The following is a 19122-nucleotide window of genomic DNA, read 5'->3' as shown; positions in this document are numbered from 1 at the left end:
GTTCTGGTGTGGCTATGGTCTGAAGAAGTGGGTTTATCCCACAAAAGCTCACCTAATAAATTATTTTGTTAGTCTTTAAAGTGCTACTTGACTGCTTTTTTGTTTTGATAGTATATAAGACTAGCATGGCTCCCTCTCTGTTACTAATGGGAGCTAAGATTGCATTATTCAGACACACGTCACAAATTATCAATAATTGTGTAAACGTGATTAACATGTTATATTTCCTAATGTTGCTCGGGTTTGGAAACCTCTGCTGTAGCTGGTTGACTGATGTACAATAGCTATCCAGCAGAGGAGGAGTGGCTCCTGTTTATTTTTAAAAATATCTTCAGCTTAATGTGAAGTTCTGAAGGAAAACAAGATTACCCAGCAGTGACTTCAGAACTGCGGGTGTAATCACAGTTTCAATTTAAAATTTACAAAAGAAAGTTTCTTTCATCATCAGCTATGTTGTCAAATGTCCTGATCCTGCAAACAGTGATGCATGTTAGTAGTGCTATTGAGTTCACATACGTCAATGTTTGCAGGATCAGGACCGTTGCTTGTAAATCCCATTGTTGAACTGCAGAACAGCACCTCAGAGAGAGCTTTCAGGAGTTGACTGAGTCATACGTAGTGATAATTTGCTGTTCAGTTGTGCTGTTACAAAATGTTATAAACTTCAGTAGGATATCTCTGAGCCTCTGTACAATAGCTCTGTTGAAGTATTAGCTGACTTGCGTGAATTGTAAAAATAGAGAAATAATGTAAGCAAACAAAACCTTAATTTTAAGATTAAGTGGCTTCACATTCTCATTTCATAGTTATACATTATGCTTTGGGTAAAGTAACTTCAAAATTATTAACTTTAAAATTAGCTAGCATTGTAACTTTTTCTTCCCCTTCTGTAACAGATGAAGTTATAACTTCTCATGGTGCAATTGAACCAGATAAAGACAATGTCCGTCTAGAGCCATATTCTTTGCCACAAGGTTTTATGTGGGACACTTTGGACCTGAGCAATGCTGAAGTTGTAAGTAAAACCATGTTTGTGTGCGCGCATGTGCGCGCGCACACGCACACACACACACCTTGATGAAACATTCCAGCTGACATATGTGAGATAAATGTCTTTTTTTCTTTCTGATGTGTGTGTTTTAGCTAAAGGAACTGTACACTTTATTAAATGAGAATTATGTAGAAGATGATGATAACATGTTTCGGTTTGACTACTCACCTGAATTTCTTATGTGGTGAGTAGCAGTTTCCATGTTGGATTGCAAAGAAGGATGTTGATTCATTGTTTTTTCGGCCACTAATCTGTATTTGTTTCCATCACTGATTCTAGGGCACTACGTCCTCCAGGCTGGCTACCCCAATGGCACTGTGGAGTAAGAGTATCTTCAAACAAAAAATTAGTAGGCTTCATAAGTGCCATCCCTGCACACATTCGAATTTATGACAGGTAAATATAAATAATAAATAAATAAAAATGAAAAATATTGAATTGCTTTTTATTGGGATGATTGACTGGGGAGCTGAGTGCCAGGCCTCATTGATGATAAAAGCAAGAAGAAATCTCACCCAGGTCTGAAATGTTTTAAAAGGCTTTTCAGGTTTCAGTTAAAACTAATGGCAAGGAAATGTCCTTTTCAGAAACATGCTATTGATGGAAGATGTGGAGAGCTGCCTGGTGCATTCTGGCCTATTGGAAAGTGTGAGCTGGATATTCAGTCAGACAGTCTTACCAGGCTCCCTCTTTTGGGTTGGACCACTGGAATAATTAACCAGTGAATATGATCAGTGGATCTGTTTGATAACTCTTTCGTACAGCTTTGATTGCTTTCCAGGCCGTTAAATCCAGGCCACAATTCGGATCTGGGTGCAGATCTAAAGGTTATGACAGGCACATTCTCCAACCTAGACATCTTGCAAGATGCAGTTACAGAATAATGATATTTGTTGTATGTTTTTGAGGATGCAGCTTAAGGCAGACAGGTTAAAAATTTGGATTTCTATGCTGAGAAGTATGTAAAATACACAGTATATACCAGCATTGGGTAAGAAATCTCAGTGATTCATCAGGAATACTTTATTACATACTATAGTCTTTCTGTTGCAGACTTTAAAGTGAGTATTGCTTGTTCTCAGGAATGTACATAGTATAACCTGCAACTTTAGTATCAACGTGGAAAATAAAACTATATAAATAAAACTATGCAATGTTTTAGAGAGTTTTGTAACTGTTGTTGTTTAAATTGCTTTTAGTGTGAAGAAAATGGTAGAAATCAATTTTCTTTGTGTCCATAAGAAATTGAGATCTAAACGAGTAGCTCCTGTACTGATTCGGGAAATAACCAGAAGAGTAAACCTGGAAGGGATTTTTCAGGCAGTTTACACTGCAGGAGTGGTACTCCCCAAGCCTGTGGCAACATGCAGGTAATCCAGGTGATATTCGTAGAAACATTGCTTCAAAAAATAATCATTTTAAAAAGAATTACAAATGAGCTACTAAAAAGTTCATTTTTCTGCTGTAAACTTCCGGCAAACATTATGAATTTGATTTCTAACCCAAAGGACATGGCTTACTTTTTTGTGGTGCCTTTAGCAAAGACACTTTTTGAAGTAAAATCTAGTCTGTTTTATTCTATTTGGAGCACTGCTTGCACTATGAGAGAAACTGTGCTAGTAGCAATGGAGTTGTATACTTGAGTACATGAATTTTTTAGGTGAACTATTTCCTAACTGGTGGGTTCGATAGAATTTTCTAGTAAAAATATGGTGGTATTTTTTAAACTCCTTCCTGCAGGGTCTTTTCTGGAAAAAAGGAGGTTTGTTGTGCATCTTATACTGATGGAAAAACTATGTTGCCTGAAAAGTTTTGTGTGATGTTTAGTGTAACTGTTGGTGTGGAGAGGATCCAGTATTGCATATGCTGTCACAGGTTCATATCACTCTAGGGTTGTCTCAGCCCTTAATCCTTCTGGTAGACAACCAAGGTCTGTGTAGATCTTTAGGATTACATCTTAAAAACTGCAACGAAGGGTCCTGTGGCACCTTATAGACCAACAGAAAAGTTTTGAGCATGAGCTTTCGTGAGCACAGACTCACTTCATCAGATGCTCATCTTGGAAATCTGCAGGGCCAGGTATAAATAAGCCAGAGCAAGGGTCGGGATAACAAGGTTAGCCCAGTCAGCAAGGGTGAGGCTTACTACCAGCAGTTGACCTGGAGGTGTGAACACCAAGGGAGGGGAAGCTGCTTCTGTATTTAGCCAGCCATTCGCAGTCTTTGTTTAAGCCAGAGCTGAGGGCTCCGACAGAGACGAACACCTACAGGATCTGTACCAAGCATTCTTAAAACTGCAATACCCACCAGAGGAAGTGAAAAAACAGATCAACAGAGCCAGATGGGTGCCACGAAGCCTCTTTCTACAGGACAAGCCCAAGAAAGAAACCAGTAGAACACCACTAGCCATCACCTACAGTCCTCAGCTAAAACCTCTACAGCGCATCATCAGGGATTTACAACCCATCCTGGACAACGATCCCCCACTTTCACAGGCCTTGGGAGGCAGACCAGTCCTTGCCCACAGATAACCTGCCAACCTGAGGCAAATCCTAAACAGCAACTATACACCGGACCACAGTCACACTAACTCAGGGACCCATCCATGCAACAAACCTCGTTGCCAGCTCTGCCCACATATCTACACCAGCAACACCATTACAGGACCTAACCAGATCAGGCACACCATCGTGGGTTCATTCAGCTGCACATCTACCAATATAATATATGCCATCATGTGCCAACAATGCCCCTCTGCTATATACATCGGACAAACTGGACAGTCTCTACGTAAAAGAATAAACGCACACAAATCAGACATCAGAAATGGCAATATACAAAAACCCCTAGGAGAGCACTTCAATCTCCCAGGCCACACAGTAGCAGACTTAAAAGTAGCTATCCTACAGCAAAGAAATTTCAGGACCAGACTCCAAAGAGAAATTTCTGAGCTACAATTCATCTGCAAATTCGATGCCCTCAGCTCTGGCTTAAACAAAGACTGCGAATGGCTGGCTAAATACAGAAGCAGCTTCCCTTCCCTTGGTGTTCACACCTCCAGGTCAACTGCTGGTAGTAAGCCTCACCCTTGCTGACTGAGCTAACCTTGTTATCCCCACCCTTGCTCTGGCTTACTTATACCTGGCTCTGCAGATTTCCAAGATGAGCATCTGATGAAGTGAGTCTGTGCTCACGAAAGCTCATGCTCAAAACTTTTCTGTTGGTCTATTAGGTGCCACAGGACCCTTCGTTGCTGTTACAGATCCAGACTAACACGGCTACCCCTCCAATCTTAAAAACTGAAATCTTATTTTCAGTTTATGGACTTCAGAGATACCATGAGTCTTTCAGGGGGGATGAGTAGATATAAAGCTTTGCTATCCATTGCCAGAATTTTCCCTCCTTTGATCCTAGGTCTCCAAGGATGTTCTATCATACAGACAAGTGGCAGAAGCCCCCCAAAAAACTACTTACGCAGATAAGCAGATGTCTTGTTCATGCATCAAAATCAGTGTTGAGAACACAGCCAAGCATATGACAAGAGTGTAGTACAGATGCTCTGATTACGAATCTCAGTATTAAAAATCCATGTGGATGCAAAGTATGATAGCTAACTATACCATGATCATTAACAAGTTTTTAAAGGTGTAGTATAAGCACTTTATTGGCTCATTTAGTTACTGCTCATGCTCACTCTAGATGGCAGGCCAGGATTGCTCCTTAGATGTAGTTTGTTTTGGTTGGGAGGGTTTGGATGAAACAGTTATCGAATATTTATTATTAAAATTAGTAATTATGTTAACATGTATTTCAATTGTATTTCCAGGTACTGGCATCGATCACTGAACCCCAGAAAATTGGTAGAGGTGAAATTTTCACATTTGAGTAGAAATATGACTTTACAAAGAACAATGAAGCTCTACCGACTTCCCGATGTAAGCAATGTATCTGCCTAGAGAACCCTCACATTTATTGTGAGGCCCAAAATGCCCTTCCTTCTGTCTGTGACATGGCAAGCTTTTCATTTTGGAAGAAAGGCAGGCTTCCAAAAACATACAAAAACACGTTGATTTGGAAAAGGGATTACAAGAGCATAACTGAGTTTACAGTACAAGCCTGATTATCTGGCATCCATGGGGAGTGGATGTTACCCAATAATCAGATGTTCCAGTTAGTTGAGTTGGGTCTGCTGGGCCTTCAGCCGCGGGGCAGATGGCTCTGTGGTAGCTTACGCCAGCCAGTGCCAGATAACCAAATTTGCCAGTTATCTAAGTACTGGATTTAACACAGCTTTTACTGTCTTTAGAACTCAGAAAGCTCATAAAAAATCCAAATAAACTCAGTCACATTCTGCCATAGACTAAAGACACATACTTTTTACAACTATGTATCGTTAATTTTTCATCCACGTACTGTATCGCTTTAATGGAGTGGGAAATGCAGTTTGTCTTAAATTTCTTACAAAGAAGGCATCCTAATACATTGATAAGGCAATGTTAAGAAGCATTTTACCCCGTTAGCCAGAGAATGTTTTCTCCACACAGTGAGCTACTTCAGCAAATTATAGCTCATGAAATGCTATGTACCACATGTGTATGTCTTTTCGTCACATGAAAGTCCCTCCCTTCCTTCTCTCCCTCCATTTTTTTCCATAGTGACTTACCTGCTTTTGGACAGCAAGGTTAACCATCTTTGTCTGGTCTGATGTCATAGGTGCTCATTACTTTTATAGCATCAGCACTATGCAGCAGAAGCTCAATGACCAGATTAAAATAGGTGAGAGGACAGATGCAGCAGCTGTAATTTACCCCTCTCTGGCTCCAAAGTTTGCAGATGATGCAATGCAAGTGTTTTAGAGTAGTGTTTCTTAAACTGTGTTCCCTGGAACACTGGTACTGTGTGAACAATTTGCAGGTGTGCTACAAGCATCTGACACTTTTTTGATATCATACACTGATGATTTATATTTTCCATTATTAAAACCAGATACAATGTCAGTTCTTCGCTGTTGTCATACCTGATAAAATTCCTTCCTTTTGTTTTTGCTGTTTATGTTGCTGTTTGGGTTTTGTTTTGTTTTTTGGTCTAGCAGTTTTTTAAGAAAATTTTCATAGATGTTCTGCATAAAAATATAATTGCTTGGTGCTTCATAGTCTCAAAGATTAAGAAACGCTGTTTTTAGAGGATAGTATTAAAATTCAAAATGATCTGAACAAACTGGAGAAATGATCTGAAGTAAACAGGATGAAATTAGTAAGGACAAATGCAGAGTACTCCATTTAGGACGAAATAATGAATTTCACCAATACAACACGAGAAGTGACTGCCTGTGAAGGAGTACTGAGGAAAGGAATCTAGGGGTCATAGTGGGCCACAAGCTAAATAGAAGTCAACACTGTCATAACACTGTTGCCAAAAAGTGAACATCATTCTGCGTTATATTAGCAAGGGGTGGCCAACCTTTTTTTCATCGGGGCCACGTGGCAATATTTTATATGTCCTGGGGGCCAAACACAGAATAGACACCCCCGCCTCAGTTGCCCATCTTAATCCCTCTCAGCCACAAACCCACCCAGCCAGACTCCAGGTTTAACCCCCCTCATCCCCAAACCATCTCCCTGTCTCTAGCCTTAACCCCTCACAGCCCAAACTGCCTTCCACCACCCTCAGGCTTAAACCCTTGCAGCCCCAAACCCAGGATTAATTTACCTCACACAAGAGCTCCATGTGCTGCTGCCCTCCACTACGCCTTCACCAAGCTGCTGTCTCTTCCTCACTGTGGCTGCATGGCTTCCCCCAGCCCCACATTCCCCTCCCCCACGTATTAGAATGTGGCTCTCCACTCTGCTGTGCTGCAATAATGGAATTCAATGTAATTGGTTTAACAGCTGGAACCCTCCTGCAGGCCGTTAAACCAATTAAATTAAGTTCCATTATTTCAGCCGCAGCAGGGCAGAGAGCTGGAGATGGAGTGACCAGTGGCAGCCTCCAGAGCTGCAGATGTCTCTTTAAAGAGCCACATGCGTCTCAGATGTGCCTAGCTAGCTTTCAAAATGGTGCTGCTGCTGGCTCCGCGGGCTGGATGAAAAGGCTCGGGGGGACAGATTCTGGCCCGTGGGCCATGTGTTGGCCACCCTGTGACTGTGTCTAAACTTTCATTCCTCTTTTTAAAGAGGCATGCAAATGAGGGAAATCAAAAATGCAAATGAGGTGCAGCTTTAAATATATGGTGCCTCATTTGCATATTCTCCTTTCAGAAGAGCTTCTTGTGGAAGAAAAAAAGCAGTGTATATTTAGATCTTTTGAAAGTGAACGCCATCTTTGAAAGAATCCTTCTTCCTATTTTGTTTCAGAAAGGCGGCTTCTTTCAAAGGTGGCATTTACTTTCGAAAGATCTGTGTCTAGGCTGTTTTTTTTTTTTTCCTTTCAAAAGAAGCTCTTTCTGAAGGAGAATATGCAAATGAGGCACCACATACGTAAATCTTCACCATTTGCTTTTCGATTTCCCTCGTTTGCAAGCCACTTTCGAGAGAGGAATGTAAGTGTAGACAAAGCCTGTATTAGCAGGAGTGTCATAAGCAAGACATGAGAATTAATTCTCTGCTCTACACTGATTAGGCTTCAGTTGGAGAATTTTATGTCCACTTCTAGGCACCACATTTCGGGAAGGATGTGAACAAACTGGAGAAAGTTCTGTGAAGAGCAACAAAAATGATTTAAAGGCCTAGAAAACATGATGTATGAGGGAAGATTGGGAAACAAATGAGTCTGTTTACTATGCAGAACAAAGGAAGGGACTGTGACAGATTCGGTCACAAAGATCTCCTTGAGACTTCCATTTGATGTGCTGAAATACCTCTGAGCTCTCTGCCTGCTCTCTGGGGTGCCCCCTCACTCTGTCCTGGTTAGGCAGGTTTTCCAGTCTTCTCCAGCTGTGGCACAGAGTCTGGGATCACAGTCCACAAAAGAGCAACACAGACAATGAGATCAGTTCAGCTGTGAGAAGGCTCAATCACAGGGAATTGACACATCACCTAAGTTCACAGCCCTAAGAGGACCAGAACCCCAGAAAAATTTCTTAATCTGTATAAAGTTGTAAACAGAGCAAGCTCATAAATTCTTTTCCCTTTTTTATTAATGAGAGAGATGCACAGTTCTTTCCCTCCCTAGGTAACAATTATTTACCCTGGGTTTATTAATCATACAACACTAGAACTAGAAGGGACTTTGAGAGGTCCTTGAATCCAGTCCCCTGCCCTCATGGCTAAACCAAGTACCATCTAGACCATCCCTGATGAATGTCTGTCTAACCTGCTCTTAAATATCTCCAGTGATGGAGATTCCACAACCTCCATGGGCAATTTATGGGCAATTTATTCCAGTGTTTAACCACTCTGGTGATTAGGAAGCTTTTCCTAATGTCCAACATAAATCTCCCTTGCTGTAGTCTAAGCCCATTGCTTCTTTTCCTATCTCCAAAGGCCAAGAAGAACATTTTTTCTCCCTTCTTCTTGTAACACTCTTTTAGGTACTTGTAAACTGCTCTCTGTCCCCTCTGTTTTCTCTTTTCTAAACTAAACAAGCCCAGTTTTTTCAGTCTTTCCTCATAACTCATGTTCTCTAGACCTTTAATCATTCTTGTTGCTCTTCTCTGGGCCTTCTTCAGTTTCTCCACATCCCTCTTGAAATGTGGTGCCCAAAACTGGACACAAGACGAATAAGGCCTAATCAGTGCAGAGTAGAGCGGAAGAATGGCTTCTTATGTCTTGCTCATAACATTCCTGTTTATGCATCCCAGAATCAAGTTTGCTTTTTTTCGCCACAGCATCACACTGTTCACTCATATTTAGCTTGTGGTCCCATATGACCCCTAAATCCCTTTCGTCAGTACTCCTTGCTAGATAGTCGCTTCCTATTGAGTATATGTGAAACTGATTATTCCTTCCTAAATGGAGTCCTTTCCATTTTGTCCTTTTTAAACTTCATCCTGGTTACCTCAACCCATCTCTCCAGTTTGTCCAAATCATTTTGAATTCTGACCCTATTCTCCAAAGCAGTTGCAATCCCTCCCAGCTTTGTATCATCTGCAGATTTACTGAGTGTACTCTTTATGCCAGTATCTAAATTGTTGATGAAGATATTGAACAGAACCGGCCCCAAAACAGACTCCTGCAGAACTCCACTTGTTATGCCCGTTCATCATGATTGTGAACCATTAATAACTACCCTCTGAGAATGATTATTCAGCCAGTTATTCACCCACCTTATAGTAGCCTAAGCTAAGTTGTATTTATCCAGTTTATTGATAAGATGATCGTGTGAGCCTGTATCAAATGCCTTACTAAAATCTAGGTATACCACATCTACCACTTCTCCCTTATCCACAAAACTTGTTATCTTATCAAAGAAAGCTATCAGATTTGTTTGGCATGATTTGTCCTTTACAAATCCCTGCTGACTATTACCTATCACCTTATGTTCTTCCAGATGTTTGCAGATGAATTCCTGAATTACTTTCCTGGGACAGAAGTTAAACTGACTTATCTGTAATTCCGTGGGTTGCTCTTATTCCCCTTTTTATAGATGGGCACTATGTTTGCCCTTTTTCAGTCTTCTCGAATCTCCCTGGACTTCCAGGACTTTTCAAAGATGATAGCTAAAGGCTCAGATACTTCCTCTGTCATCTTCTTGAGTATTCTAGAATGCAGTTCATCAGGCCCTGGTGACTTGCAGACATCTAACTTTTCTAAGTAATTTTTAACTTGTTCTTTTTCCATTTTATCTTCTAAACTTATTCCCTTCTCACTATCATTAATTATGTTAGGCAGTCTTTTATTGTACATTTTGGTGAAGACCAAAACAAAGAAGTCATTAAGCACTTCTGCCACATCCAAGTTTTCTAATATTGTTTCTCCCTCCTCACTGAGCAGTAGGCCTACCCTGTCTGTGGTCTTCCCCTTACTTGTAATATAGTTACAGAATGACTTCTTGTTACCCTTTGTGTCTCCAGCTAGTTTGTGCTCATTTTGTGCCTTTGCCTTTCTAATCTTGTCCCTGCATATCTGTATTGTTTGCTTATATTCATCCTTTGTAATTTGTCCTAGTTTCCATTTTTTTATTTTTGTTTTTTGAGATGATGCGAGATCTCCTGGTTAAGCCAAGGCGGTCTTTTGCCATGCTTTCTCTATTTCCTACACAGTGGAACAGGTTGTTTTTTAGGCCCTTAATAATGTCTCTTTGAAAAATTGCCAACTCTCTTCAGCTGTTCTTCCTTTCAATTTTGCTTCCCATGGGACCTAATCTACAAGTTCTCTGAGTTTGCCAAAATCTGCCTTCCTGAAATCCATTGTCTCTATTTTGCTACCACTCCTTAAAATCATGAACTGGATGATTTCATGGTCACTTTCTCCCAGGCTGCCTTCCACTTTCAAATTCTCAACCAATTCCTCCCTAATTTGTTAAAATCAAGTCTACAACCGCTTCTCTACCAGTAGCTCTTTTCCACCTTCTGAAATAAAATTTTGTCCATCAATGTACTCCCAAGAACCCATTGGATAGTCTGTGCCTTGCTGAGTTAGTTTCCCAACATATGCCCGGATAGTTTAAGTCCCCAGTTACCACCAAATCCTGTGCTGTGGATGATTTTCTTAGTTGGTTAGAAAAAGCCTCATCTACCTCTTCCACTTGGGCAGGTGGTCTGTATTAGACCCCTAGCATAACATCACCCTTGGTTTTTTTTGCCTCTTTTAACCTGACCCAGAGACTCTCAATGCTTCCATCTCCTATGTCCATCTCACCTCACTCTAGGTGTGTATATGTTTAATGTACAAGGCAACACCTCCTCCCTGTTTACCCTCCCTATCCTTCCTGAGTAAGCTGTACCCTTCTGTACCAATATTCCAATTGTGAGTATTATCCCACCAAGTCTCTGTGATACCAACTATGTCATAGCTGTGTTTATTGATTAGGACTTTGAATTCTTCCTGAGTACTTACCCATAGCTCTTGCATTTGTATATAGGCATCTAAGATACTGATTTGATTTTTGCCTACCAGTTCTGCCACATCCCTCTTTTTTCTTTATTATTATAGCCCATGTTCAGTCCCATGTCCAGCCCACTCCCAGGTCTGTTGTAATCTTACGTGTGGGCTTTGGTCACCTGCCACTGTCAAACCTAGTTAAAGGCCCTCCTCACTAGGTTAGCCAGTCTGCATCCAAAAATGGTCTTCCCCTTCCCCAAAAGGTGAACCCATCTCTGCTTAGCAGTTCTTTTTGGAAAACCATCCCATGGTCAAGGAAGCCAAAGACCTCCTGGCGATGCCATTTTCACAGCCAGGCATTCACCTCCAGGATTATGTGAAGCACAAAAGGTAGGATTTAAGTGATTGCAGGTAGTAAACTTGAAATACCTGAGACACAAGCACTGTTTCAACGCAGTCTTGATGCTTCCTTAGTCATCAGCAATTAAGGTCCAGAATGGTCACCCATTATTGAGGATGATTGCATCAACATCAAAGAAACAACGTACAGAACTGCTGTTGAGACCCTTGGTTTCTAAAAACGCAGGCATAGGGATTGGTTTGACAACAAGAACAGAGATGTCCAAGTGCTCCTTGATAAGATGCATGTAACAAACCTGGCTTGGATCAACAATAAAGAGAGTGCCTTCAGGAAATCAGCATGTATTCAAGCTAAGCAGGAGGTACAAGTCAGATTACGGCAAATGAAAGAGGGCTGGTGGAAATATCAGGTAGTTAAACTCTAAGATCCAGCTGATAGACATGATTTTAAAGCATTCTATGATGGGTTGAAGGCAGTTTGAGCCACACATTGCTGACTGCACACCAGTGTGCTCTGCTGATGGCCTCACTTTGATCACAGATAGCGCTAAAATCCTGGACTTCTGAGTGCACGTTTTCACAAAATATTGAACCAGGCCTTAACTTTTGACAGGAGAAATTCCTCAATGGGCTCATGATTTATAGCTGGTCATACTACCAACTCTTGATGAGCTGTTAAACAGATGAAATCTGGAAAGGCACCTGGCGGTGCAATTCACTCAGAAATTTATAAAGCTCATGGTAACCAGTTTATGTACTGTCCAACCTATTTATTTAGTACCATTTGGAAGAAGGAGCTAATCTCCCCCAGACTTCAAAGATGTCCTTATTGCACACATATATAAGAGAAAAGGTGACCGTGCGTGTTGTGATGACCGTCGAGGCATCTCTCTATTCTCTGTAGCTGGTAAGGTCCTGGCCCACATCCTTTACAACCAGCTTCCACTATGTGTTCAAAAATGACATTATTCCTGAAAGCTAGTATGGGTTTTGTGCCGGTCGAGGCACTGCTGATACAATATTTACAGCCAGACAGATACAAGAGAGATGTAGAGAGCAATATCAGGAACTATATGTGATTTTCATTGACTTGACAAGGTGTTCAGCATGGTCAAGAGAAACGCACTCTGGAAAATACTCAGCTGAATTGGCTGTCCTGAAAAATTTATCATCGTTTTTCGGTCTTTTCATGATGGCATGGTTGGTCACATCCTTAACAACAGAAAGACGTAAGCACCTTTTAAAATATCAAATGGTACAAAGCCAACATGAATCACTTGCTCCTCTCCTGTTCAACATCTGCTTTTCAATGATGCTGCTAGTTGCTTTTAAGGACTGCATGTTGGGCATACCTATTCAGTTCCAAACAGGTGGGAACATTTTAAATCTTCAGAGACTTCAAGCTCGCACTAAAGTGGTTAATACAACTGTCGTGACCACCTATTTGTTGGCTCGTACTGTGAAGGATGCATAGAAGCTTTTTGTTCACTTTGTTGCTTTTGCTCGCTGCTTTGGACTCACAGTGAGCCTCAAGAAGGCAGAAGTTATGCCTCAGCCTGTTTGGAAAGAGCCCAGCAGTGATCACTGCTGCTGGTACAATCGTTAATGCTGCTGACAAGTTCTGCTACCTCGGAACCATTCTGTCCTGTAGCATAGATGTGGATCATGACATATCTGCTCAATTAGCTAAAGCCAGTGCTGCCTTTGGAAAATTCACCAAAATCCAATGGAATGACCTTGGTATTAAATTCCATACCAAGCTAGCTGTTTCAGGCAGTTGTCCTGAATATCATGCTGTATGGCTCAGATTCATGGACAATATATTGCTGCCATGTTTTGAAACTCGATCAGTTCCATATGCACTCATGGAACAAAATTCCTAACATGCAAGTTCTTGAGCTGTGTGGTGTCATGGTAATGTAAGCAATGCTTATGAACAGTTTTGCTGGATTGGTCATGTTATAAAGATGGATAATAAATGGATAGCAAAGAAGGTCTTCTTTGGCCATCTTGCTCATGGAAAGCGCTCTATTGGTAATCAGTATAAACACTATAAAGACATCTTAAAGGCCAACATGAAGTCACACAGCATATCTCAAATGATCTGTAAACTCTAGTTCAGGACGGATTGCCCTGGCGGAAAACCATTGTACAGGCTCTTAATTGTTTTGAGTCAGTGTATCCAGGCACTACAGGAAAAGTGTAGGATCCAAAAAAGAATGTACGTCTGCAGCTGGCATTTTTATGTGATATCTGTAATCAGCTCTGCCAGTCAAGAATTGGTTTAGTTGCTCACCAGGGCATCAGAGAAGATGTGCTCCATTGATTGACAGCTCAGTCCAAGAAGAAGAAGTGGCTGCATGTAATAGCAGAGAGATCAGATTAGTTACTAAACAAAATAAAACAAAACATACCAACTGAGGCTAATGCTCAAAGAAACGTGTTACATGCAATTTCTTGCCCTAATTAGTTTTAATCATCTTTTCTCACAGGCTGGCAAGCCTCCAAATTTGGCCTTCTTAATTTTCAGTTCCAGGAGATTACAGCAGACATCTTAGATGGTAAACAGGGTCCTACTGGTGTGTGGCAGCAGCCCCAATTATTTGCTTTCCAGCCTATATGTACATAATGCCTAAGGCAGGAATCCTTTGCTTGCATGAAACTTTTGTTCACCTTCTTTGGAAAAGTACAGCATTCAAAATGGCCACATGCCTTGGCAGGACAAACCATATTACAGGCAGAACAAGACTGTTCACCGGTCATTGTCCCAAGTACCAGGCCATTAAACTCCCTTGAGTAATACTAATGGCCTTCACTTAACACCTCTAGATTAGTAAACTCTGTTTATACTTCATGTATCCAACATCCGATACAGAAATGGTAAATGCAAAGAAATGGAACACACACCTTCAACAGACTATAACTTTTTAAATGCCATGTTATATTAAGTATTTTGCATAAAACATATTCATTTTATGTCATATTCCTATTCATAAGCATATTTCCATAAAGAATATGGGGTACAACATCACAAGGACATAACTGTTTTCAAGCATAGTAACAGAGAGGTAGCTGGGTTGGTCTGTACTCCAACAAAACAAAGCAGCAGAAATGTAGCACTTTAACAAAATGGTTTATTTGGTGATGAGCTTTCATGAGACAGACCCACTTCATCACATCAATCTCATTTCCAATACAGACTGACATTTATAAGTACAGAGGACCCAAAAAATTGCAATAAAAACTGACAAATCAAGGACATAGGACTAAATTAGGTGGCAAAGTGATGGGGGATGTTAAGTGTCCTGCCTGAGATAATTACAAATATCAAAGGAAGGGAAGCGGTCCTTTTCATGTGTGAGGTAGTTGGTGTCTCTGTTCATACCACGTTAATGTGTCTAATTTGAATACAAATTCCATTTCACCAATTTCTCTCTGTAGTCTGTTTTTAAATTCTCTTTGTTCTAGGACACAGATTCCTAGGTCTTTAAGAGAATGGCTCACTCCATTGAAGTGTTCACTGACCAGCTTATGTGTATTGAGATTCCTAATGTCCTCTCTATGTCCATGTTTTCTCTGTTGAAGGTTTTGCCCAGTCTCTGCAATGTACGTAGTGGCAGGGCATTGTTGGCACATAATGGCATATATGTTGCTCGAGATGCACAAGTGTGTGCCTTTGATCTTCTAACTAACATGGTTAGGTACAGTGATGTATTCCCAGCATAAATATGTGGACAAAGTTGGTAGCAGAGTTTGTTGCAAAGAAAAGTTCCAGGATTAGTATTACTGTGGTGTAATACTGTGATTGTTAGTGAGAATCTTTCTTAGGTTAGGAGTTTGCCTACAGGAGAGGACAGGCCTGTCACCTAGGGCCTTCTGGAGCATAGCGTCATGATCTAGAATCGGCTGTAGGTTTTTAATGATGCGTTGCAGGGGTTTGAGTTGAGGGCTATAGGTGATAAGTGGTGTTCCGTTGTTGATCTTCTAGAATCTATCTTGAAGTAGCTGGTTTCTGGGTATTCATCTGGCCCTGTCAATCTGTTTGTTTGTTTTTAATTTCTCCTGGTGGGTAATTAAGTTTAAAACCTTCTTGTTAGAGGTCTTGAAGTCTTTGGTCTCTGTCAGTAGGATCAAAGCAGATGCAATTGTATCTAAGGGCTTGACTATAAAGGAAGGATCATGTAGCAGTGTGTGCTGGATGGAAGCTGGAGGCATGTAGAGAGTGGTGTCATTGTGGCCATCAGTGATGCGTATTGTGGTATCTGATGAAGTGGGTCTCTCCCACGAAGCTCATCACCAAATAAATAATTTTGTTAGTCTTTAAAGTGCTACATTTCTGCTATTTTCTTTTTCAGGCATGTGAAAGGTTGTTACCAGTAGGAGGGAGGAAGAGAATTCCCCTTAACTCCTAAGGATAGGACAAGAAGCAATAGGCTTAAATTTCAGCAAGGGGGGCTTTGTCTGGGCATTAGTGAAAACTTCCTAACTGTTAAGCACTGGAATAAATTGCCTAGAGAGATTGTGGAATCTCCATCATTGAAGATGTTTAAGAGCAATTTAGGCAAACACCTGTCTAGAATGTTCTATATGGTGCTTGGTCCTGCCACCAGGTCAGGGAGCTAGACTAGGTGACCTCTCAAGATCCCTTCCAGCCCTATGATTCTCTGGTTAGCAACACATCTCTTGATTTCTTTTTTGTCTGTCTATGTGAAGATTTGTTTGAAATCCTATACAAATATTGTGATTATACTGACAAAAAGTTGCCCTGAACAAAAAGCTTCTTGGGTATTTTTCACTTTCCAAGTACATAGTTACTTAATTAGGGGACTTTTAAGATGACAAACTAGGGAAAAATATACTAAAAGGAACATAATTTGCCATCTGTTTTCAGATATTTCTTTCCATATCTTCTTCTGCCTGATCCTTCTAGGAGATCAAAATCCTGAGCTAGAGCTGCCTCTTTTGGGATACACTCAGAGCAGCTTGGTCTGAGGCAGAAGGCAAATGGCTTTAAGCCAATAGTTGTGTTCCTTAGTTCTGGAGTTGTCTGTACGCTGGACAGTTCCCAGCATATATAGACAGCATCATGCTATTCTGACGCCTAAGGATTTCTAGGATATAAGGATGCCCCAGCCGGGCTTTCTTCCACACAAGACACACTCCCTGTATGGGCATTTGTTCTGCACCACTCAGTTATCTATCTGTCACAAGGGGCATCATCAGGGATCCTTTAAGCCAGTTTTCTGACAGCTTTTGTCTCCCTTTGCTGGAATTGGACAAAGCAGTCAGAGCCAGAGAGAAAATTGGGCCCTACTGTATTTGACCTTGCCGTATTACCAAGAAAATGACTAAGATGTTAAACAAATTGATTTCACCCCCATCCTTCATTTCCATGTATTTCATTGGTCAGTTTTTATTGCAATTTTTTTTTCTGGACCTCTCTGCTATATATAACTAAGTCCTGGACTTGAAATACTATAGGTCTGATGAAGTGGGTGTATCCAATGAAAGCTCATCACCTAATAAATCGTGGTGTTAGTCTTGAAAGTGCTACATGACTGCTGTTTTGCTTCACTGAATGATGAAGCAGATAAGCTCTATAAGAAAATGAACCTTTTGTTTATTGAAAAACTATTCAATAAATAAGTAATATATAAATAAATATTTGTTGGGGAAGGTAAAATTCAGTTGCTTTCAACATATCTAAATATTAATTACAATGCATTAGAAATATAATTCTCCATTGTCTATAATCTCTCTGTAAAATATCTTATTTTCTAAAGTATATTTCAGGTGAGTAGTTCCAGAATGAATTTACATAAATTAAGAAGGGCTTTCTTATCCAGACATAAACATTTTCTGCTAATAGATGTTAGACATCAAGCTAGTTTAGAGATGTAGATGTAGCTTGAAATTTTCATGTCCAATGTTTGCTTGCCAAATATAAACACACATGAGAGAATGAGTTTTAGTTGATATCGAACATATTTTTGTCTTTTGGTCAGGGTTTTTCTGAGCCCTAAATAATTCAGAAGAAAAGAAATAATGATCAAACTTTAAAAGGAAAACACAGTTTTTAAGGTTAGACTCTTGGCAACAGTGTTGATTCCCTGGCTAATTGAAGTAGTACTGATAATGATACGTAAAAATTAAACTACTTCAGAAGAAAGTAATTAGAAGGTAGGGAATATAGACTGAAGGCAGTTCATAAAGTGGTGTAATGAATTAGAACGCGCAAGTAGGCTGATAATGAATATTCTGTAGTAAATGGAATGCATGCTGCTCTGTAACCTGCTTTCACATCTTTTGTAATTAAATTCCTCCTTTCAACATCTTATTTTTCCTTTTTATTATAACAAGGCCACAAAGACTTCAGGTTTGAGACCAATGGAACAAAAAGATGTTAAAGCAGTGCAAGAATTAATCAACAGTTACTTGAAGCAATTTAATCTTGCTCCTGTAATGGATGAAGAAGAGGTAGCCCACTGGTTCCTGCCTCAGGATCATATTATTGACACCTTTGTAGTTGAGGTAAAATCATTGATTAACAATGTAAATGAGGTATATGTAAACTCCATCTTGTTTCCCTAGTGATATTACATAGGTATGTCAATGGTAACAATATATTAGCTGTGTCTACACGTGCACGTTACTTCAAAGTAGAGGCACTAACTTCGAAATAGCGCCCGTCGCGGCTACACGCGTCGGGCGCTATTTCGAAGTTAACTTCGACGTTAGGCGGCCAGACGTCGAAGTCCCTAACCTCATGAGGGGATCGGAATAGCGCCCTACTTCAACGTTCAATGTCGAAGTAGGGACCGTGTAGACGATCCGCGTCCCGCAACGTCGAAATTGCCGGGTCCTCCATGGCGGCCATCAGCTGGGGGGTTGAGAGATGCTCTCTCTCCAGCCCCTGCGGGGCTCTATGGTCACCGTGGGCAGCAGCCCTTAGCCCAGGGCTTCTGGCTGCTGTTGCGGCAGCTGGGGATCCATGCTGCAGGCACAGGGTCTGCAACCAGTTGTCAGCTCTGTGTATCTTTAGTTGTTTAGTGCAACTGTGTCTGGGAGGGGACCTTTAAGGGAGCGGCTTGCTGTTGAGTCCGCCCTGTGACCCTGTCTGCAGGTGTGCCTGGCACCCTTATTTCGATGTGTGCTACTTTGGCGTGTAGACGTTCCCTCGCAGCGCCTATTTCAATGTGGTGCCGCACAACGTCGAAGTTGAACATCGACATTGCCAGCCCTGGAGGACATGTAGACGTTATTCATCGAAATAAGCTATTTTGATGTAGGCTTCACGTGTAGACGTAGCCATTGACATTAAGGTTCTGATAGTTTCAAAATAATTACCATGCGAAACACTGTGCTTTTTAGTGCATTCAGAGCCATGATCTGTATTTAACTTTGCCTTGTAGCGTTTGTGGAGCTTGACATCATAGTTTCTTAATTTGCTTCTTTATAGTAAACGACGAACAATAAACATTGTTATGTATTCCAATATTGTAATTGCGCAGTAGGAAAACACTTATTTTTGGAAGCTGTACAGACTACAGGGTAATATAACAGGTTGTTTAAATAAGAATTCTGAAAGTGATGACCATGTTGGGGGCACTCAACATGTTTAAAAAATCTTTTCTTTTTATCGCTCTTTTTGGGGAGAAAAGCGTCATAAGTATTAATGTTTGAATCTACTTTCTTTGAAAGAAGGAAGCTGCTAAAATGCTTGAGATGAGTA

The 19122-nt window shown here is 40.7% G+C and overlaps 1 protein-coding gene across 4 annotated transcripts in view; it reads left to right on the top strand.

Moving 5' to 3' along the window:
- The window catches only part of NMT2 (N-myristoyltransferase 2), a 73291-nt gene that overhangs the window by 38863 nt on the left and 15306 nt on the right, over positions 1 to 19122 (top strand). For all 4 annotated transcript variants that reach the window (XM_074984803.1, XM_074984802.1, XM_074984801.1 and 1 more), the window contains 6 exons: positions 897 to 1015; positions 1144 to 1235; positions 1331 to 1447; positions 2251 to 2421; positions 4877 to 4985; positions 17751 to 17921. In XM_074984803.1, the coding sequence (XP_074840904.1) occupies positions 897 to 1015; positions 1144 to 1235; positions 1331 to 1447; positions 2251 to 2421; positions 4877 to 4985; positions 17751 to 17921 (779 nt within the window). The remainder of the gene's footprint in view (positions 1 to 896; positions 1016 to 1143; positions 1236 to 1330; positions 1448 to 2250; positions 2422 to 4876; positions 4986 to 17750; positions 17922 to 19122) is intronic.

The sequence above is a fragment of the Carettochelys insculpta genome, chromosome 2 (assembly GCF_033958435.1).
Source record: "Carettochelys insculpta isolate YL-2023 chromosome 2, ASM3395843v1, whole genome shotgun sequence".
NCBI lineage: Eukaryota > Metazoa > Chordata > Testudines > Carettochelyidae > Carettochelys > Carettochelys insculpta.
This window is presented reverse-complemented; position numbering and strand designations above follow the sequence as displayed.